The following is a 15,945-nucleotide window of genomic DNA, read 5'->3' as shown; positions in this document are numbered from 1 at the left end:
ATTAAGAAGTTTGGACAAGTTGATAGTAAGGAAGACTTCCTATAATGTCTAATGACAGATGGTTGTTTGGAATTTAGGATTTGAGTCAGAACTTGAGACAGCATTGTCTCAAACAGATGCTGATGGGGGGCACTTGGCAGATGCCCAGAGTCTGACAAGGAAATGAATTCCCAGTTACCTAAAAAGACATTGTACTTTTTGAACAATAATACATCAAATACCATGTGTGACGTTCCATGTGGGGGCATCCCATTCTGTAGATGTCTATTAAAAACACACTGTAACTGTTACTACTACATGTTGTCTAAGGTCACCCATACAGCATGCCAATCTAGGCTTAATATCTGTTCGCTACCTAGCACAATGGGGATCTGGTCAAAGCCTCTAAGGGAGAGATCCACAAAGGGATTCAGTGCCTGACTGCAACTTTAGGTGCCTAAATTCTATCTCACCAGTTGTTGTTTTTGTTGGGCCCTCCACCCTCATAACTTTTATCCCAGAGGTTAGAAGACTTGCTCAGGGTATGGGAGCCTTGGGTTCAATCCCCCCCCCCACCAGATGTGGAGAGGGAGTTGAACTTGGGGTTGCCCCACTCCTAGGAGAGTGCCCTAACCACAGGGTTATAGGGTATTCTGGGGGCTGGTTACTCTCAGTCTCTCTTGTTGAAGCTGTTCCATTGTGCATAAATTAAGTGCACTGTAATGGGGAGACTGGAACCAGGGTTTCCTACCTCTCAGGTGCCCTAACCACTGGGCTATAGAGTCATTCTCATGCTTGCTTTTGCCTAATGCAAATGTAATTATTTATACGCAGTGGAACAGCTTCAGCAGGGGAGACAGAGAGAGACCTGCCCCAACATACCCCATAGCCCAGTGGTTCAGACACACATCCAGGGAGGAGAGATCCAAGTTCAAATTCCTTCTCCATACTGGAGTGGGGGAGAGGGAGACTAGAACTTGGGTCTCTAACTACTGGGCTAAAGTAATAAGGAGTGCACCCCCTCCTTAACCTAGTTACTTTTGCAAGAAAGGGTTCAGGCATATGATTCCAGGAGAGGGTTCACAGCTCTGAAACCTGAGAAGAAGGTGGCTTCTCCCTCTGGCCTAGAGTTAGGTGCCTAAGTCCCTTTGAAGGGCAGGATTTACAAACCACCCCTCTTTTTGGCATTTCTCCTTGACTAACTCTAGGCACCTGCCTGCTCAGCATGTTGGCTTTTGTGGATCCCATTCTTAGGTCCCTAACTTAGGCACCCAATTGCAGGACTGTGGATTCCACTAGGTGTCAGAGTGCCTAAAAGTTAGACTCAGCATTGCAATTCTAATTCCCCTTTATCGATCTAGCCCTAGCTGGTGGTGTAATCATAATAATGGAGCTATAGATGGAAACTTTATATAGCAGAAGATTTATGCTACATTCTTGGTACTTTGGAGAGTCATACAAATTGTAACACTTGTGGCATTCCATGAAAATATTGTGTCTGATACATCACTCCATTACTCTGGATTTATGCCAGTGACTTCAATGGAACGCCAGCAGCGTAAAGCAGATAGATATAAGGGAGAGGACAGCCAGGACCTACATACTGATATTTTTTAATCTGCTAAGGTATTCAAGTATGAGGAATGCCCACTTTGATCACTATGGGACACCTAGATCTTAATTACTTCTTTGCTATTCTTTCCCCCTTAAGTTTCTCTCTGTTCAGCAGTACATAACTTCTCTACTGGCTCCTCTTTCCTTTGCAATGATGCATACAAACATCAAATATTGTTCTTGCTGCAATTTCCAAGAATGCAATCATATATGTACAGGAATGTTATACAATATCATGATATGACCCATTGGTAACTAGATTGTTGTCAGTTTTATCTTTGGCCTTTGCAAGCCACATTTTCACTATTGCTCTGTCTAAGCTGACTTTTAACTAGTTCTCCAGGGCTTTTATTTCCTCAATTTTTGTGTGTGTAATTCACTTACGTTTAAGCTCTATTTCTAAAATCCTGTTGGTTCTCAAATTTTGCTTATCAATGAAGAGACTTGATTTTAATTATCATCGTAATCCAGCTGGTGAAAGATGCCTGAAAACTTAGGTTCATTTAAATGTGGGAAGAGGAGAATCTTTCTGCAGATATTGTCCATTATTTAACTTCCATTTCAAAGACATTTTGATTGTTACTCTCCCAAAATTAACAGCAGTGATATTGACAGCTTTCTTTGGGTCTTTATTTTTTAAACAAATCAGGCATGCATTTTTTGTCTCTCATTAGTAGAAAAACTTACCATTCTGTGCTTGCATAAACTGGATATTGTGTATGTAACTGAGATAATTGTATATGCAATATTTGTGCACAGATGCACACTTGACATTTAAAAATTAGCCCTTATATATGCAATCTTCATCCACTAGTTCCTACAAATTTGAGTCAGCTGCTTGGCTGGTAATTTGGTATAGCTCCAGTGATTTCAAAATGTACTTCCGTGGAGCGACACCAATTTATACCAGACAAAGTTCTAGCCCTTTGACTCTATCCCTTGTTTCAAAATCTTCCTTTCTCTGTATGTTATACAGCTGATAGAAATCATTGCTTTCCCGCATCATTGGCCCCCTTAGTTCATCTTTTATTCCCCATTTTGGACTGCCATACTCCCTTGATGTTTGTAATGTGTGGTTATGGCATTGCTGGACCATAATCCTGGAAGTTTTTCCAACTTCAGATGCTTTAGAAATTTAAAAACAAAACTAAACCAAACCTATTTATAAGCACATTAGGTCAACATTGGCTACAGATGTCCAGCTGCTTAGCATTCATTTAATGTAGTCCAGTCAATATTGCATGGTGCATAGTTTTGTCTACTCATATTGTAAACACATCTTGCCTTTGAACATTCATTTCTTCTGACTGCTTAAGATCTACTTCTAAGCACACCCATTTTGTTCCCAGGCAGATTCCTCCAAATTTAGATGTGACTGTTTTTATTCTTTATGATGCAGACATTGGGAATACAGGTCCACCTGTGCTGTGTTCTATGGTATTTAGGGCCAAAACTGGATTCCGTTTAAGTCAATAGAGTTTTGATTTCAGTGGGACCAGGATTGATTGGTGATTGATCCAATCCATGAACCAATGCACAATGCTGTATGTTGTTTAGTCATGTCATAATATAAAATATGTTTGCATAACCTATTTTCATGTAGTGTTCGTGTTACCATGATCATGATAGAGAAGACAGTTTCATTTTAATCCTAATACAGATGTTTATATTTGACCAAAAGGTTACCCTTTAGGTTGATACTTGTCCTATGTCCTACTAACCCAAGGGTGACCTATAACAAAGAATTAATAAAAATAACATGAAAACTTCAGTGTTGATGCAATGACCACACATTCCAATATATATCTATTTGACCTTTGTTTTTCAAATGCTTTTTTTCCCCATCTGGTTGATCTTTGTGACCATGGTTAAAGATTAATCAAGCACTTTTACAATTACTAGGAGCAAAGAATAGCCTATTCAGAGCACCACACCCGAGAATTAGGGAGATCCTGATTAAAATCCAGATCCAAATCACATCTATTGTTTATAATAGGATAAATCAGAATTCAGTTCTGACCTCAGTTTCATGGGGGAGACCTTGTGTAGATGAGCCACCACCATTTTAAACACCTTTTTCATCTATCCCAGTTCAGACCCAGGCTACTGATTACAGTGCATGAAATGCTGGCGGCCCATCTACAGTAGGTTCTCAACTTTGCTAACTGTGGGGAGCGGAGCTGGTGCTAGCAATGGTGGGGGAAATTTTGCAAAATTATAGTAGAGAAAAATTAAAAGTCCTATTCTCCATTGCAGTGATTTAGAGGAAATGTGTCCAAATACCAGCAAAATGAGGCTGAGTTTAGAGGTGAGGGGTGGAAGTTCTGGGTACACTCGGCTGCTCATGTTGCCAGTGGTCTCTCTGCATGAACAATGTGTATATGACACTGCACATGCGATTACTTTTTTTAAAGGGACGTGGTCAAATGTAAAGGGGAGAACTGGGGAGCAGGAAGATGAGGTGTCATAATTTCTTTAGAACACAACATACTATCTAGTAACTCAACCTGAAGGAAAATTTCACACTGAAAAGTCAACATGAGAAGCCAATGAAAGGAGAGGGTTATAATGGAAAGTTTTAGGCCTTACTAGCCTAATAGGTGTGTAGTGAGGAGGTGTGGCTCCCCGCCGCCTCGGAGAGGGAAGAGCCCATCCGGAGGCCAGAGTGGGCGGAGCTAGGGAGCTCAGAGCCCGCCCCTCAGAGGGTCAGGCGGCGACCCGGAAGTATAAAGACTTGCCCTCAGAGCTCAGTAAGGCCTGAACCGCCGGAGAGGCCAGACGCCTCCAGCCTAGCTCGTGACTGGGAAAACTCCGCGGCCCAAGGCGGCCGCCAGGACTGTCCGGGCCTGCCCTGCGCTCGCTACCCGGAGGAGGTGCCGGACCTACCCTGCGCTTGCTACCCGGAGGAGTTGCCAGACCTACCCTGCGCTCGCTACCCAGAGGAGTTGCCGGGCTTGCCACTCGCCCACTACCCAGAGGAACCTATGGTGCTGGACCCCCCAGAGGACAACACCCTGACCCAGGTACTACCTGAGGAGGACTCTGGAAGTAGCCCGGGGGCAGCCGACCCTAGTCTGGCTGTAGCACTGCCAGAGCCCATGTCAATGTGTTGCGACCAGGATCCCCCCTGACTATGCAGCGAGTCTTCTGCCGCTGCTAGGGCCCCGGGCTGGGATGCAGTGGAGTGGGAGGGCCTGCGTCCCCCCTGCCACCCAACTCATGGGTGGCAGTCTCCCCCTCTCCCAGGCCTGAGGAGGCTTGGGCCTATTGCTATTGCTCAGCCCCGCCTGAGGGCCTGAGTCCTGACCCATTGTTGCCCACCCTGATCCAGGGCCTGGGCTCCCTACTGTTTGTACTATTGTTGCTCAGCCCTGCCTGAGTCCTAACTCTGCACTGCCCCGCCCTGACCTAGGGCTTGGGCTTGACACTATTTGTAGTGCTCCTGCTCAGCCCTGCCTGACTCATTGTTGCCTGCCCTGACTCGGGGCCTGGGCTTACCGTTTTTATTTCAGTTAGCTGTCCTGGAGTCATTCAGCCCAGGACTGGGACTTGAACTCTGCATTTCAGGACAGTCCTGCCCAATTCGGGATGGGTGTTCACCCTACTAGATGTGATTGGTGCTTCAGGCACTTAAGTACTAAATTTCTTGTGTCTGCTGACAAGCATGTCCCCCTATCTAGGAAGGCTTGAATTTAAGACAGTTTTTCGGCTCTAATAAGAAAACCTTTTACTCTGAAGCATAGGTTCCTGACACACACGTAGTTCAAATGCAATCCTATTCCAGATCAATGCAATCTTGTCTCAAGTGGGGAGCTGTGATAAATCTGTTCAAATCTCATTCTGTCACAACACTCTGCGCCAACAGAAAAGATAATGGAAGTTTAGGTACGAACACAGTTCTTTCCTGACAACAAACCACCTATAGAGTCCAGTGGAATATCTTATTGATTCACTCTAATATTACTTGAAATTGGTTGCTGTTTCATTCAAGCATTACATGTATTTAGTGTTATGGTTGTCTCTACTTTGTACAGAAATAGACACAGAAACAATGGAGAATAACAGACTGTTTTCTCAACGGGGGATGCCTTTTCTCATGCTGTAGCTGGCTTAATAAAACACTACTCTCCATTCCTCCCACCCTTTCTAATTAGGTTTGGGGAATAGTTTTCATTGGGTCTGCTCAATCCTACCACATTGATTATGGTTACAAAAAGAAAGCTTCTGACGTGGTTAAAACATAATTCAGTGTCATGTAGAAGAGTCTAAACCATATTTGAATTGCATTCTTCAACTATGCTGCAGCCTTAAATTTGTCACAGATTTTTAAGGTCCAAAGGGGACATTCTGATCATCAGTTCAGACCTGCTGCATAACACAGACTATAGAACCTTACCCCAAATTTTCTGCATCAAGTCCATAATTCTGCAGAGTAGACACACAATTTACTCCTGTCTGTCTTCCAATAATGAACCATGTTTCAGCCGTGTTGCTGCAGTATAGTAGGACATACAAATGAAGCAGAGCCCTTTCCCCCCGTTTACTTTGCTGAGTGCAGGTGTAACACCGACAGACCCCAGTTGTTGGCAGGTGGGATCGAACCTGGGACCTCAGTGCATGAGCCTCTACTGTATGAGCTAAAAATCAACTGGCTGTTAGCTAAGGCTGCAGAGCAGACTCCTTAATCTCGCGCTCTCTCTCTCTGCCAGCCAGCCAGGACAGAACATCACACCCAGGAGGTGTGTGTGTTACACAGGCTGGCAGATATTTGGTCCTTAAGCTCTTGCCATGACAGAAAACCCCAAAGCGAGTGGAAGAAGTAGGGCATTGGTATATCTGTCTTAGTCCTGTCCTCCCTTATGCACTGGCTAGCAGAGTGAAGTCATCATATATCTTGGCAGTGTGTTAATCTCTTGTGTGTCAACCAAGATGGTGGCTGTCACTCTCTGAGGCATGATGATATCTCAGAGCAGCTTTCTCCCTTTAAAAATTCAGGATTTAGCAAATTGAGTAAAGATCATATAATTCTGGGTACAGAAACATGCATAAATTAATCATCTTTTCTGTGCCTAAACAGGCACATTTTTCTGTTTGGTAGCTGTGCAGATTAAGGAGTAATAGAAGTAGTAGCCTGCACAGATACAAGTAAGAAAATTTTAAAAAAGCCGACTTTGAAAAGCTTAATAAAAATACCAAAATAATCTGCTGGCTAATTCTATTTCTCTTCCAGATAATAGGTCCATAGTCAACTTCTGTTCCTATCCAGTGCAGCTGTTGTAACAGTTTTCCATAACATATTGCATTTACTAAATAGTAAATAACGAAAGTGTGAATTCTCAGCCTTTATATAGCGAATTACAATGCTCTGAAGATGTAAATTGCTAATTCTCCCAACCCCTCTGTGAGACAGAATGACTCACTGGCCCTGTTTATATTGACACCCTGTGATATATTTGTCTTTTCTATGGATAGTTTAGGAATACGTTGTCTGTTGTGCAGCCTAATTTCTATGGGGGCTTCTAAATTGGGGGGAAGATCACTGCTGAAATGGCATGAAAGTAATCCACGTACCTTCAGTTTCCCTAGGTAGGGCTAGATTGTGGGGTTAAAATACAGGTCTGAATTGGGACTGGTGCAAAGTTGCATTGCCCCAGTGAATGCACTAGGAAGCATTGAACTGGCGGTGGGGGCAAAATGCCTCCCAGAACTCCTGGGCACACAGGGGACCCTTAGGAGTGTGAAGCATTTGTCCTGTTTTGCTCTCAGCTAGTTTAGCTGACCAGTGGCCTGAGAGATGACATGAGGGATGGTCAATCTCTTTACTCCCACCCTTTCGGGTGTCTGTACTCAGGAAACCATGGGCTGCAGCTGTAGCTATTCCACATAGGGAAGGGAGGGAAAGGATTGCTTCAGCATCCTCCCTGCTGGTGCACTCCCATGTGCAGCGCCCAGTCACAATCTGACCCACAATTAATATATAAAGTATTAATCCAGGTGTAAGACAAAACTAACAAAATGTGGAGGTGACAGGATGCAGTGTGAGATGCTTCTGTGAATATAACTCTAAAACATCCATCTTCTCTTAGCAGTCAGCTGAGTTCTGCAAAATCAGTGTTGTTTAAGGAGCTATCCAGCAGCACTAATTTCCCCGATCATGGGACTAGATGAGCATGTAAAAAAAAATCATGAATCATTCACAAAGTTCAATTTCCTTCTCTTTGTTGGCATTTAACATCTGTGAATAGCATGTGTGAGGATCAGATGCTATTTTTAGTGCCAATCTGAAATAGTGATCTGATACCCTGCCATTAGTAAAGCAGTCTCTAAGGCTTTTGTTTGCAACTGTTAGCTCATGCTATATATTTATATAACTGCATTTGTATGTGAACTCTCCCACACCTTGTTTCATCTAGGAGTGAATTTAGATCAGTGTAATTGTTGCTCCTGGAAAAAAAAAGCCCTCTAAATTGAGAATATAGTTTTCTAAAGACATAGCACTCATTTAGACCTTAAACGTGTTTATCTTGCATCCCTCATCATGTTCTTTACATTTTTAATTGTCATGCAAGTTTCCTGTTTAATTTTGGATGCTGCAGGATAATTTAGATTCTCAGTCACGTAAATAGCAATGCACAGGCTGTCCTAAACTTCTCTTAATATTTCATCCTGTTTCCAAAATGACTTTTACCCTATCTCCTGTTTGGTCATCCTAAGGGGGGGTTTGAGACCTACTGCCCAGTGGTGGCCCAACACTTAGAGAACATGCTAAAATGGGTGAATAAAGCACACAAGGCAGATTATCAGATGGTGTAAATTAAGTGAGCTCTTCTGATTTTAAATGGGGCTATGCCAATTTATATCAGTTGAGGAGCTGGATCATTAAGTTTCTGAGTGCTGTAGGCTTGGTGGTTCATTCTAGTGCTGAGTGGGGATATTGCTATCTGCATTTCTTTCATTCAGTTACCTGGTTTTCATGTCTATCCTACATGTGTGGAGGATACACTGATATATCAATAGCATCAGGGATGATGATAACTCTCAGGATGGTGAGGCTGGGTGAGAGATACTTAAGAAGTTAAAAGAAGAACAGGAGTACTTGTGGCACCTTAGAGACTAACAAATTTATTAGAGCATAAGCTTTCGTGTGCTCTAATAAATTTGTTAGTCTCTAAGGTGCCACAAGTACTCCTGTTCTTCTTTTTGCGGATACAGACTAACACAGCTGCTACTCTGAAACCTGTCATTAAGAAGTTAAGGGATTTTCAAAAGCAGTCAGCATTAGCCTAACTCTGTTCCCACTGAAGTCAATGGGAGCTTTGGTAGCAAAAGAAGAAAGATAATGACAATTGGGAGCTTGTCATCCCAAAGTTGGTGGTGATGGCTATTCAGTGAGGATTTCCACAATCCATGTTGCCCCTGAACTCTGTCCCAAGTGTATTAATTCTTGCAACTGTGGGTATGTCTACACTACGGGATTAATCCGAATTTATATAATTCGAATTTTGGAAACAGATTGTTTAAAGTCGAATGTATGCAGCCACACTAAGCACATTAATTCGGCAGTGTGCATCCATGTACCGGGGCTAGCATCGATTTCTGGAGCGTTGCACTGTGGGTAGCTATCCCATAGTTATCCCATAGTTCCCACAGTCTCCTCTGCCCATTGGAATTCTGAGTTGAGATCCCAATGCCTGATGGGGCCAAAAACATTGTCGCAGGTGGTTCTGGGTACATCCTCCGCCCTCTCCAGGGAAGCAACGGCAGACAACCATTTCGTGTCTTTTTCCTGGGTGAACAGTGCAGACACCATACCACAGCAAGCATGGAGCCCGCTCAGCTCAAGACAGCAGTCATGAACATTGTAAACTCCTCACGCGTTATCGTGCAGTTTATGCTGAACCAGAACCTGGAAAACCAGGTGGCAAGGAGTAGGCTACGGCAGCGCAGCGGCGAGAGTGATGAGGACATGGACATGGAATTCTATCAAACCGCGGGCCCCGGTGCTTTGGAGATCATGCTGTTAACGGGGCAGGTTATAGCTGTGGAACGCCGATTCTGGGCCTGGGAAACAAGCACAGACTGGTGAGACCGCATAGTGTTGCAGGTGTGGGACGATTCCCAGTGGCTGCGAAACTTTTGCATACGTAAGGGCACTTTCATGGAACTTTGTGACTTGCTTTCCCCTGCCCTGAAGCACCAGAATACCAAGATGAGAGCAGCCCTGACAGTTGAGAAGCGAGTGGTGATAGTCCTGTGGAAGCTTGCAACGCCAGACAGCTACCGGTCAGTCGGGAATCAATTTGGAGTGGGCAAATCTACTGTGGGGGCTGCTGTGATGCAAGTAGCCAAAGCAATCACTCAGGTGCTGCTACGAAAGGTAGTGACTCTGGGAAATGTGCAGGTCATAGTGGATGGCTTTGCTGCAATGGGATTCCCTAACTGTGGTGGGGCGATAGATGGAACCCATATCCCTATCTTGGCACCGGAGCACCAGGGTACCCAGTACATAAACCGCAAGGGGAACTTTTCAATGGTGCTGCAAGCACTTGTGGATCACAAGGGACGTTTCACCAACATCAACGTGGGCTGGCTGGGAAGAGTTCATGACGCTCGCGTCTTCAGGAACACTACTCTGTTTAAACAGCTGCAGCAAGGGACTTACTTCCCAGACCAGAAAATAACCATTGGGGATGTTGAAGTGCCTATAGTTATCCTTGGGGACCCACCCTATCCCTTAATGCCATGGCTCATGAAGCCATACACAGGCAGCCTGGACAGGAATCAGGAGCTGTTCAACTACAGGCTGAGCAAGTGCAGAATGGTGGTAGAATGTGAATTTGGCCGTTTAAAAGGTCGCTGGCGCTCGTTACTGACTTGTTCAGACCTCAGCCAAACCAATCTCCCCATTGTTATTGCTGCTTGCTGTGTGCTCCACAATCTCTGTGAGAATAAGGGGGTGACTTTTATAATGGGGTGGGATGCTGAGGCAAATCGCCTGGCTGCTGATTATGCGCAGCCAGACACCAGGGCGATTAGAAGTTCACACCAGGAAGCGCTGCGCATCAGAGAAGCTTTGAAAACCAGTTTCGTGACTGGCCAGGCTACGGTGTGAAAGTTCTGTTTGTTGAAAACCCGCCCCCTTGATTGACTCATTCCCTGTAAGCAAACTACCCTCCCCCCTTAAATCACAGCTTGCTTTTAAAGGAAATAAAGTCACTATCGTTTAAAAATTATGTATTCTTTATTAATTGATTATAAACATAGGGAGAGAACTGACAAGATAACCTGGGTGAGGTTTGGGAGGAGGATAGGAGGGAAGTAAAAGGCCACTGAAAAAATTCAATGTAATGACAGCCTTTTGGTTGAGCTGTCCACTGGGGTGGAGTGGGAGGGTGCACAGAGCCTTCCTCCCCGCGTTCTTACACGTCTGGGTGAGGAGGCTATGGAACATGGTGAGGGGAGAGGGAGGTTATACAGCGGCTGCAGCGGCACTCTGTTATCTTGCTCCATTCCTGAAGCCCCACCATGTCCGTTTGATCACGCAGCAGCCCCAGCATTGCAGCCTGCCACCTCTAATGTCGAGCGTCGCTCATGACCTCACGTTCACTGGCATCTTTCCTGTACTTAGATACCGTGTCCTTCCACTCATTCAAATGAGCTCTTTCATTGCGGGTGCATTCCATTATTTTCAAGAACATCTCATCTCACGTCCTCTTTCTCCACCGCCTTATCTGAGATAGCCTTTGGGATGGAGGAGGGAGGCTTGAAATATTTGCAGCTGCTGGAGGGATGAAAAAAAGGAGAGAAGTTTTTAAAATGATACATTTTACAGAACAATGCTTATACTAAAACGGCAGCAGGAACAACAGTATTCACATTACATAGCACATGTGATTTCAGTACAAGGTCGCATTTTCCATCTTAATATTGAGTGCCTGTGGCTTTGGTATTAGAGATCACAGACGCAGGTCCGGGCAACAGAATTCGGCTTGCATGTGGCCATAGTAAGCCATTGTCTTTCGGCTTCTGCGCCCTCCTTTCCCACATACCAAGCAAAGCCCATTGACTGCTGCGGTTTTCCTCTTAATCTTCAGCAGCAGAAAACAAACTAACTCCCCCCCATCCAATTCTCTGGGATGATCGTTTTATCCCTCCCCCCCACCACGTGGCTGGTATCAGGGAAGATCCCTGAAGAAACCAAAGTAACCCCTCGCCCCCCCCACCCGCCATGAATTATCTGGAATGATCACTGTACCCCTCCCCCCACCGCGTGGCTGGTATGAGGGAAGATCCCTGCTAGCCAAAGGCGAAAAGCTAAGCGCCTATACCTGCCCCCCCCTCCTCCGTGCTTGGCTTACTACAGGGAAGGACTTCTTTTCAGCCACAGGCAAACAGCCCAGTAGGAAGGGCCACCTCTGTCCCCTTAATTAAATTCCTGTATTTCAACCAGGTTACCATGAGCGATATCACTCTCCTGAGGATTACACAGCGAGATAAAGAACGGATGTTGCTTGAATGCCAGCAAACACCGGGACCATACGCTGCCAGGCTTTGTCATGCAATGATACCAGATTACTTGCTACTAGCATGGCGTGGTCAAGTGTCCTACCATGGAGGACGGAATAAGGCTGCGCTGCCCAGAAACCTTCTGCAAAGGCTTTTGTAGTACCTCCAGGAGAGCTTCATGGAAATGTCCCAGAAGGATTTCCGTTCCATCCCCAGACACATTAACAGACTTTCCCAGTACCTTTACTGGCCGCGAATGCATCCCAAGTCCTAAGGGTACATTAATCATTAAAAAACGCTTGCTTTTAAACCATGTTTTATATTTTAAAAGGTAAACTCACCTGAGGTCCCTTCCATGGGGTCATGGTCTTGGGTACTGGCTTGGGAAGGTACTTCAGTCAGGCTGAGAAAAAGATCCTGGCTGTTGGGGAGAACAGAGTGCTGTGTGCTCTCCGCAAGCTCGTCCTCCTTCTCCTCCTCTTCCCCGTCTGCAGAATCCTGAGGTGTGGCTGATGAGATTACCCTCGCCTCGGAATCCATGGTCAGAGGTGGAGCAGTGGTGGCGGCTCCCCCTAGAATTGCATGCATCTCAGCATAGAAGCGGCATGTCTGTGGCTCTGACCCGGAGCAACCGTTTGTCTCCTTTGTTTTCTGATAGGCTTGTCTTGACTTTCATGCAGCACTGCTCTGAGTCCCTATTGTGGCCTCTCTCCATCATGCCCTTGGAGATTTTTTCAAAAGTTTTGGCATTTCGTCTTTTTGAATGAAGTTCTGCTAGCACTGAATCCTCTCCCCATATAGCGATCAGATCCAGTACCTCCCGTACGGTCCATGCTGGTGCTCTTTTTCGATTATCGGCCTGCATGGTTACCTGTGCTGATTAGCTCTCTGTGGTCACCTATGCTCTCCTGTGCTGGGCAAACAGGAAATGAAATTCAAATGTTCGTGGGGCTTTTCCTGTCTACCTGGCCAGTGCATCCGAGTTCAGATTGCTGTCCAGAGCGGTTACAATGGTGCACTGTGGGATAGCTCCTGGAGGCCAATACCATTGAATTGCGGCCACACTAACCCTAATTCGAAATGACAATATCGATTTTGGCACTACTCCACTCGTCGGGGAGGAATACAGAAATTGATTTTAAGAGCCCTTTATTTAGAAATAAATGGCTTCGTTGTGTGGACGGGTGCAGGGTTAATTCGATTTAACACTGCTAAATTCGAATTAAACTCATAGTGTAGACCAGGCCTGTAGAACAGGGTGTAAAATTGAGAAGAAACACTTTCCAGTGGTCTGGAATGGGTGGCTTGATAAATCATGTAGTGTGAGATTTCTACGTGGTGGTGAATGCTACAGTTCATTGGTACTCAGGCTATTTCAACTTACTTAATGCAGTTTGAAGTTTGATTTCCTAACAACCCTCAAATTCAAGAATCAAATTCTTCTCTGACTTCCCATGTAATCCCATTGGGACTGTTTAGTGATCTTTCACTGGAATAAGATTATGAAAAGGATAAATCTTTGTTCTAAGATTTTAAAAAGTGACTGATTATTAACTCCTGATTTTGAAAAGTGAGGGAGGCCAGCAGTTCCCAGTGAAGTTAATATGAGCAATTGAGTGCTCAGAACTTTTGAAAATCGGGCTGCTTATTTAATTGCCAAAATTAAAACATGGATTATGGAGCCAAATTTTTGGCATAATTTTTTAAAATTTTTTTGCTCATATAGCTGTATTTTCAGGTGCACTGCCTATAATTTTGAGTTCTTAAAATTTATTTAGAGACACTATATCCATTATATTAAAAGGTTAGTATATCTGAGACAGTAAACCAAGGAGAAACTATTATAATGTTAGACAGACATTTCTGAGAGAGATTTTCAAAGGCACAAACAGCGCTGTGGTATCTGAACACATTGGCTTTCAGAGGGAGTTAGGTCTTGCAGTGCCATTTGTGCCTTTTGAAAATCACTCCCTTAATTTTTAGTAGAGCTGGTCTACCTACTGATTGAAAACAATGTATTCAGCCAATTTTGCCCTTTTTCTGCAACAGATCAGTTTTTAAAGATTTTGTCAATTTGAAACTGCTTAGCAAACATTATAAACACACTGAAGCTCTGAGTTCCCCATAGCAAGTGTTCAGTAGATTATTTGACATTCTCCAGTTAAGGTTTGTCACTGGTTGCTTAAGTAACATGGTATTGTCTGTTTCCTGATTAGATTTGAATTAATCTTTATCACCTTATTCTAATATTTATTTTGTTTCTTGATTACACAGATCTCAACTACATAACTAAAATTCACTGTCATGAGCATTCAAACTAAACAAAGCTTCAGTTGTATGAAGGCTCTCAAACAGTAAATAATGAAGAAGTATGAACAGACCAAATCACAAACTGGTTTCTAATTCCCTAGACTGTTTACAAACAAGTTTTTATATTTGTTGATCAGCTCTAGTCATTAATGCTAATGACTGGGCTTGATTATTCAAGTGCTCCCCTAGCAAAGAGGACTTGGGAGCTCATTTAATTACTATGTATCGTATATATCTATATTAACTCACATTGCTAGTAGTTATTGCAGATAAGGTGACCCTTTATTGAGTGTCCAGGGATGAATTGTTCTCCAAATGTACCGACTGCAGGGCTTTTTAATCGCAAACCAGGAGATGAGCCCAGCAGCAAGTTGCATTATGGCATTTTGTGCCAGAAAGATGGTGAGCTGGGACTGCAAAATCTGAAGTAGCAGAGCTACCAACCATTATGTGCAGCTTTGTGGGTTATGAAAGAAGTTTCCAGTTACAGTACTGTATTACAAACACTTGCTGGAAGTTTCACAAAAAAGTAGAAACAAATACTAGTTACAGTAAGAGGTTAACACACTGCTACACTTAATTTAAAAAGTTATAATGTGATAACTGGAACTGTTTCATAGAAACTGCTGCAACGTCCTATTTGAGATATTCCGCTTTGGAAGTTTTTAATCAGATATATTGAGATAATGTGTTCTATGTAGTCAATGGATTCCATTTTGACTTTAATAACATTGCGAGTATACAAGCACCATTCCATAAATCTCACCATAGAGTTTTTTGTGATTCTCCTATCTGTAGAGAAATATTAAGATATGAGGAAGAAGAATTTAATTTTACAGAGCTTGAAGCTCCCATTGGCTTTAATGATATCGGATCCAGGACCTCATTTTTATAGTGTCTTTCATCTCGGGTTCTAAAAGTGCTTTGCTTAATATTAGTGTTACTTTTTAGATTAATAAATTAAGGTGAGGTGACTTTCCCAAGATAAGATACTATGGTGAGCAGGTGATGGAGAAGGCAAAAACTCTGACTCAGGGCTCTGATCTAACCATTACACAGCACTCCCTCCTTTAGGCAAGAGACCTTCACAGAAATTTGATAGTCTTGGATCAGCAAAATAATGTGAATTAAATGTGGTTCATCTTATGCAATTCATTTCATTAATGCATTTATATAGTTTCTATACACAAACCAAACTGATAAGAATATAGTAAGGCTGTGAATTCTGTTCTAGACCAACTATAGACTTTACTTAACCAATAAATTAATTTCAATTCAAAGATGCAGTGTGGTCAACCCTCTCCCTCCCACAACTTACAACTTTCAATTTCTAGTGTGCAGTTTTGTTCATCCAGAGGGTATCTGCGTAGATCCATCATGCAAGCAGCTGTAGTTGTAATCCTATAAGAAGGAAAAAGATGGGTTCATGAAAAAAGTCCCTGGGTATGGTATCTGTGACAAAATATTTTACTGTTTTAATGAGCAGCTTCTTTTACAACCGCTAGCTACATCACCAGGCTCTCTGTGTCTTACAAT

The 15,945-nt window shown here is 43.5% G+C and overlaps 1 protein-coding gene across 2 annotated transcripts in view; it reads right to left on the bottom strand.

The window, feature by feature from the left end:
* GABRB1 (gamma-aminobutyric acid type A receptor subunit beta1) overlaps positions 1-15,945 on the bottom strand; it is a 246,755-nt gene that overhangs the window by 23,894 nt on the left and 206,916 nt on the right. For both annotated transcript variants that reach the window (XM_054028881.1, XM_054028882.1), the window contains exon 5: positions 15,728-15,810. In XM_054028881.1, the coding sequence (XP_053884856.1) occupies positions 15,728-15,810 (83 nt within the window). The remainder of the gene's footprint in view (positions 1-15,727; positions 15,811-15,945) is intronic.

Source organism: Malaclemys terrapin, chromosome 5 (genome assembly GCF_027887155.1).
Source record: "Malaclemys terrapin pileata isolate rMalTer1 chromosome 5, rMalTer1.hap1, whole genome shotgun sequence".
Lineage (NCBI taxonomy): Eukaryota > Metazoa > Chordata > Testudines > Emydidae > Malaclemys > Malaclemys terrapin.
This window is presented reverse-complemented; position numbering and strand designations above follow the sequence as displayed.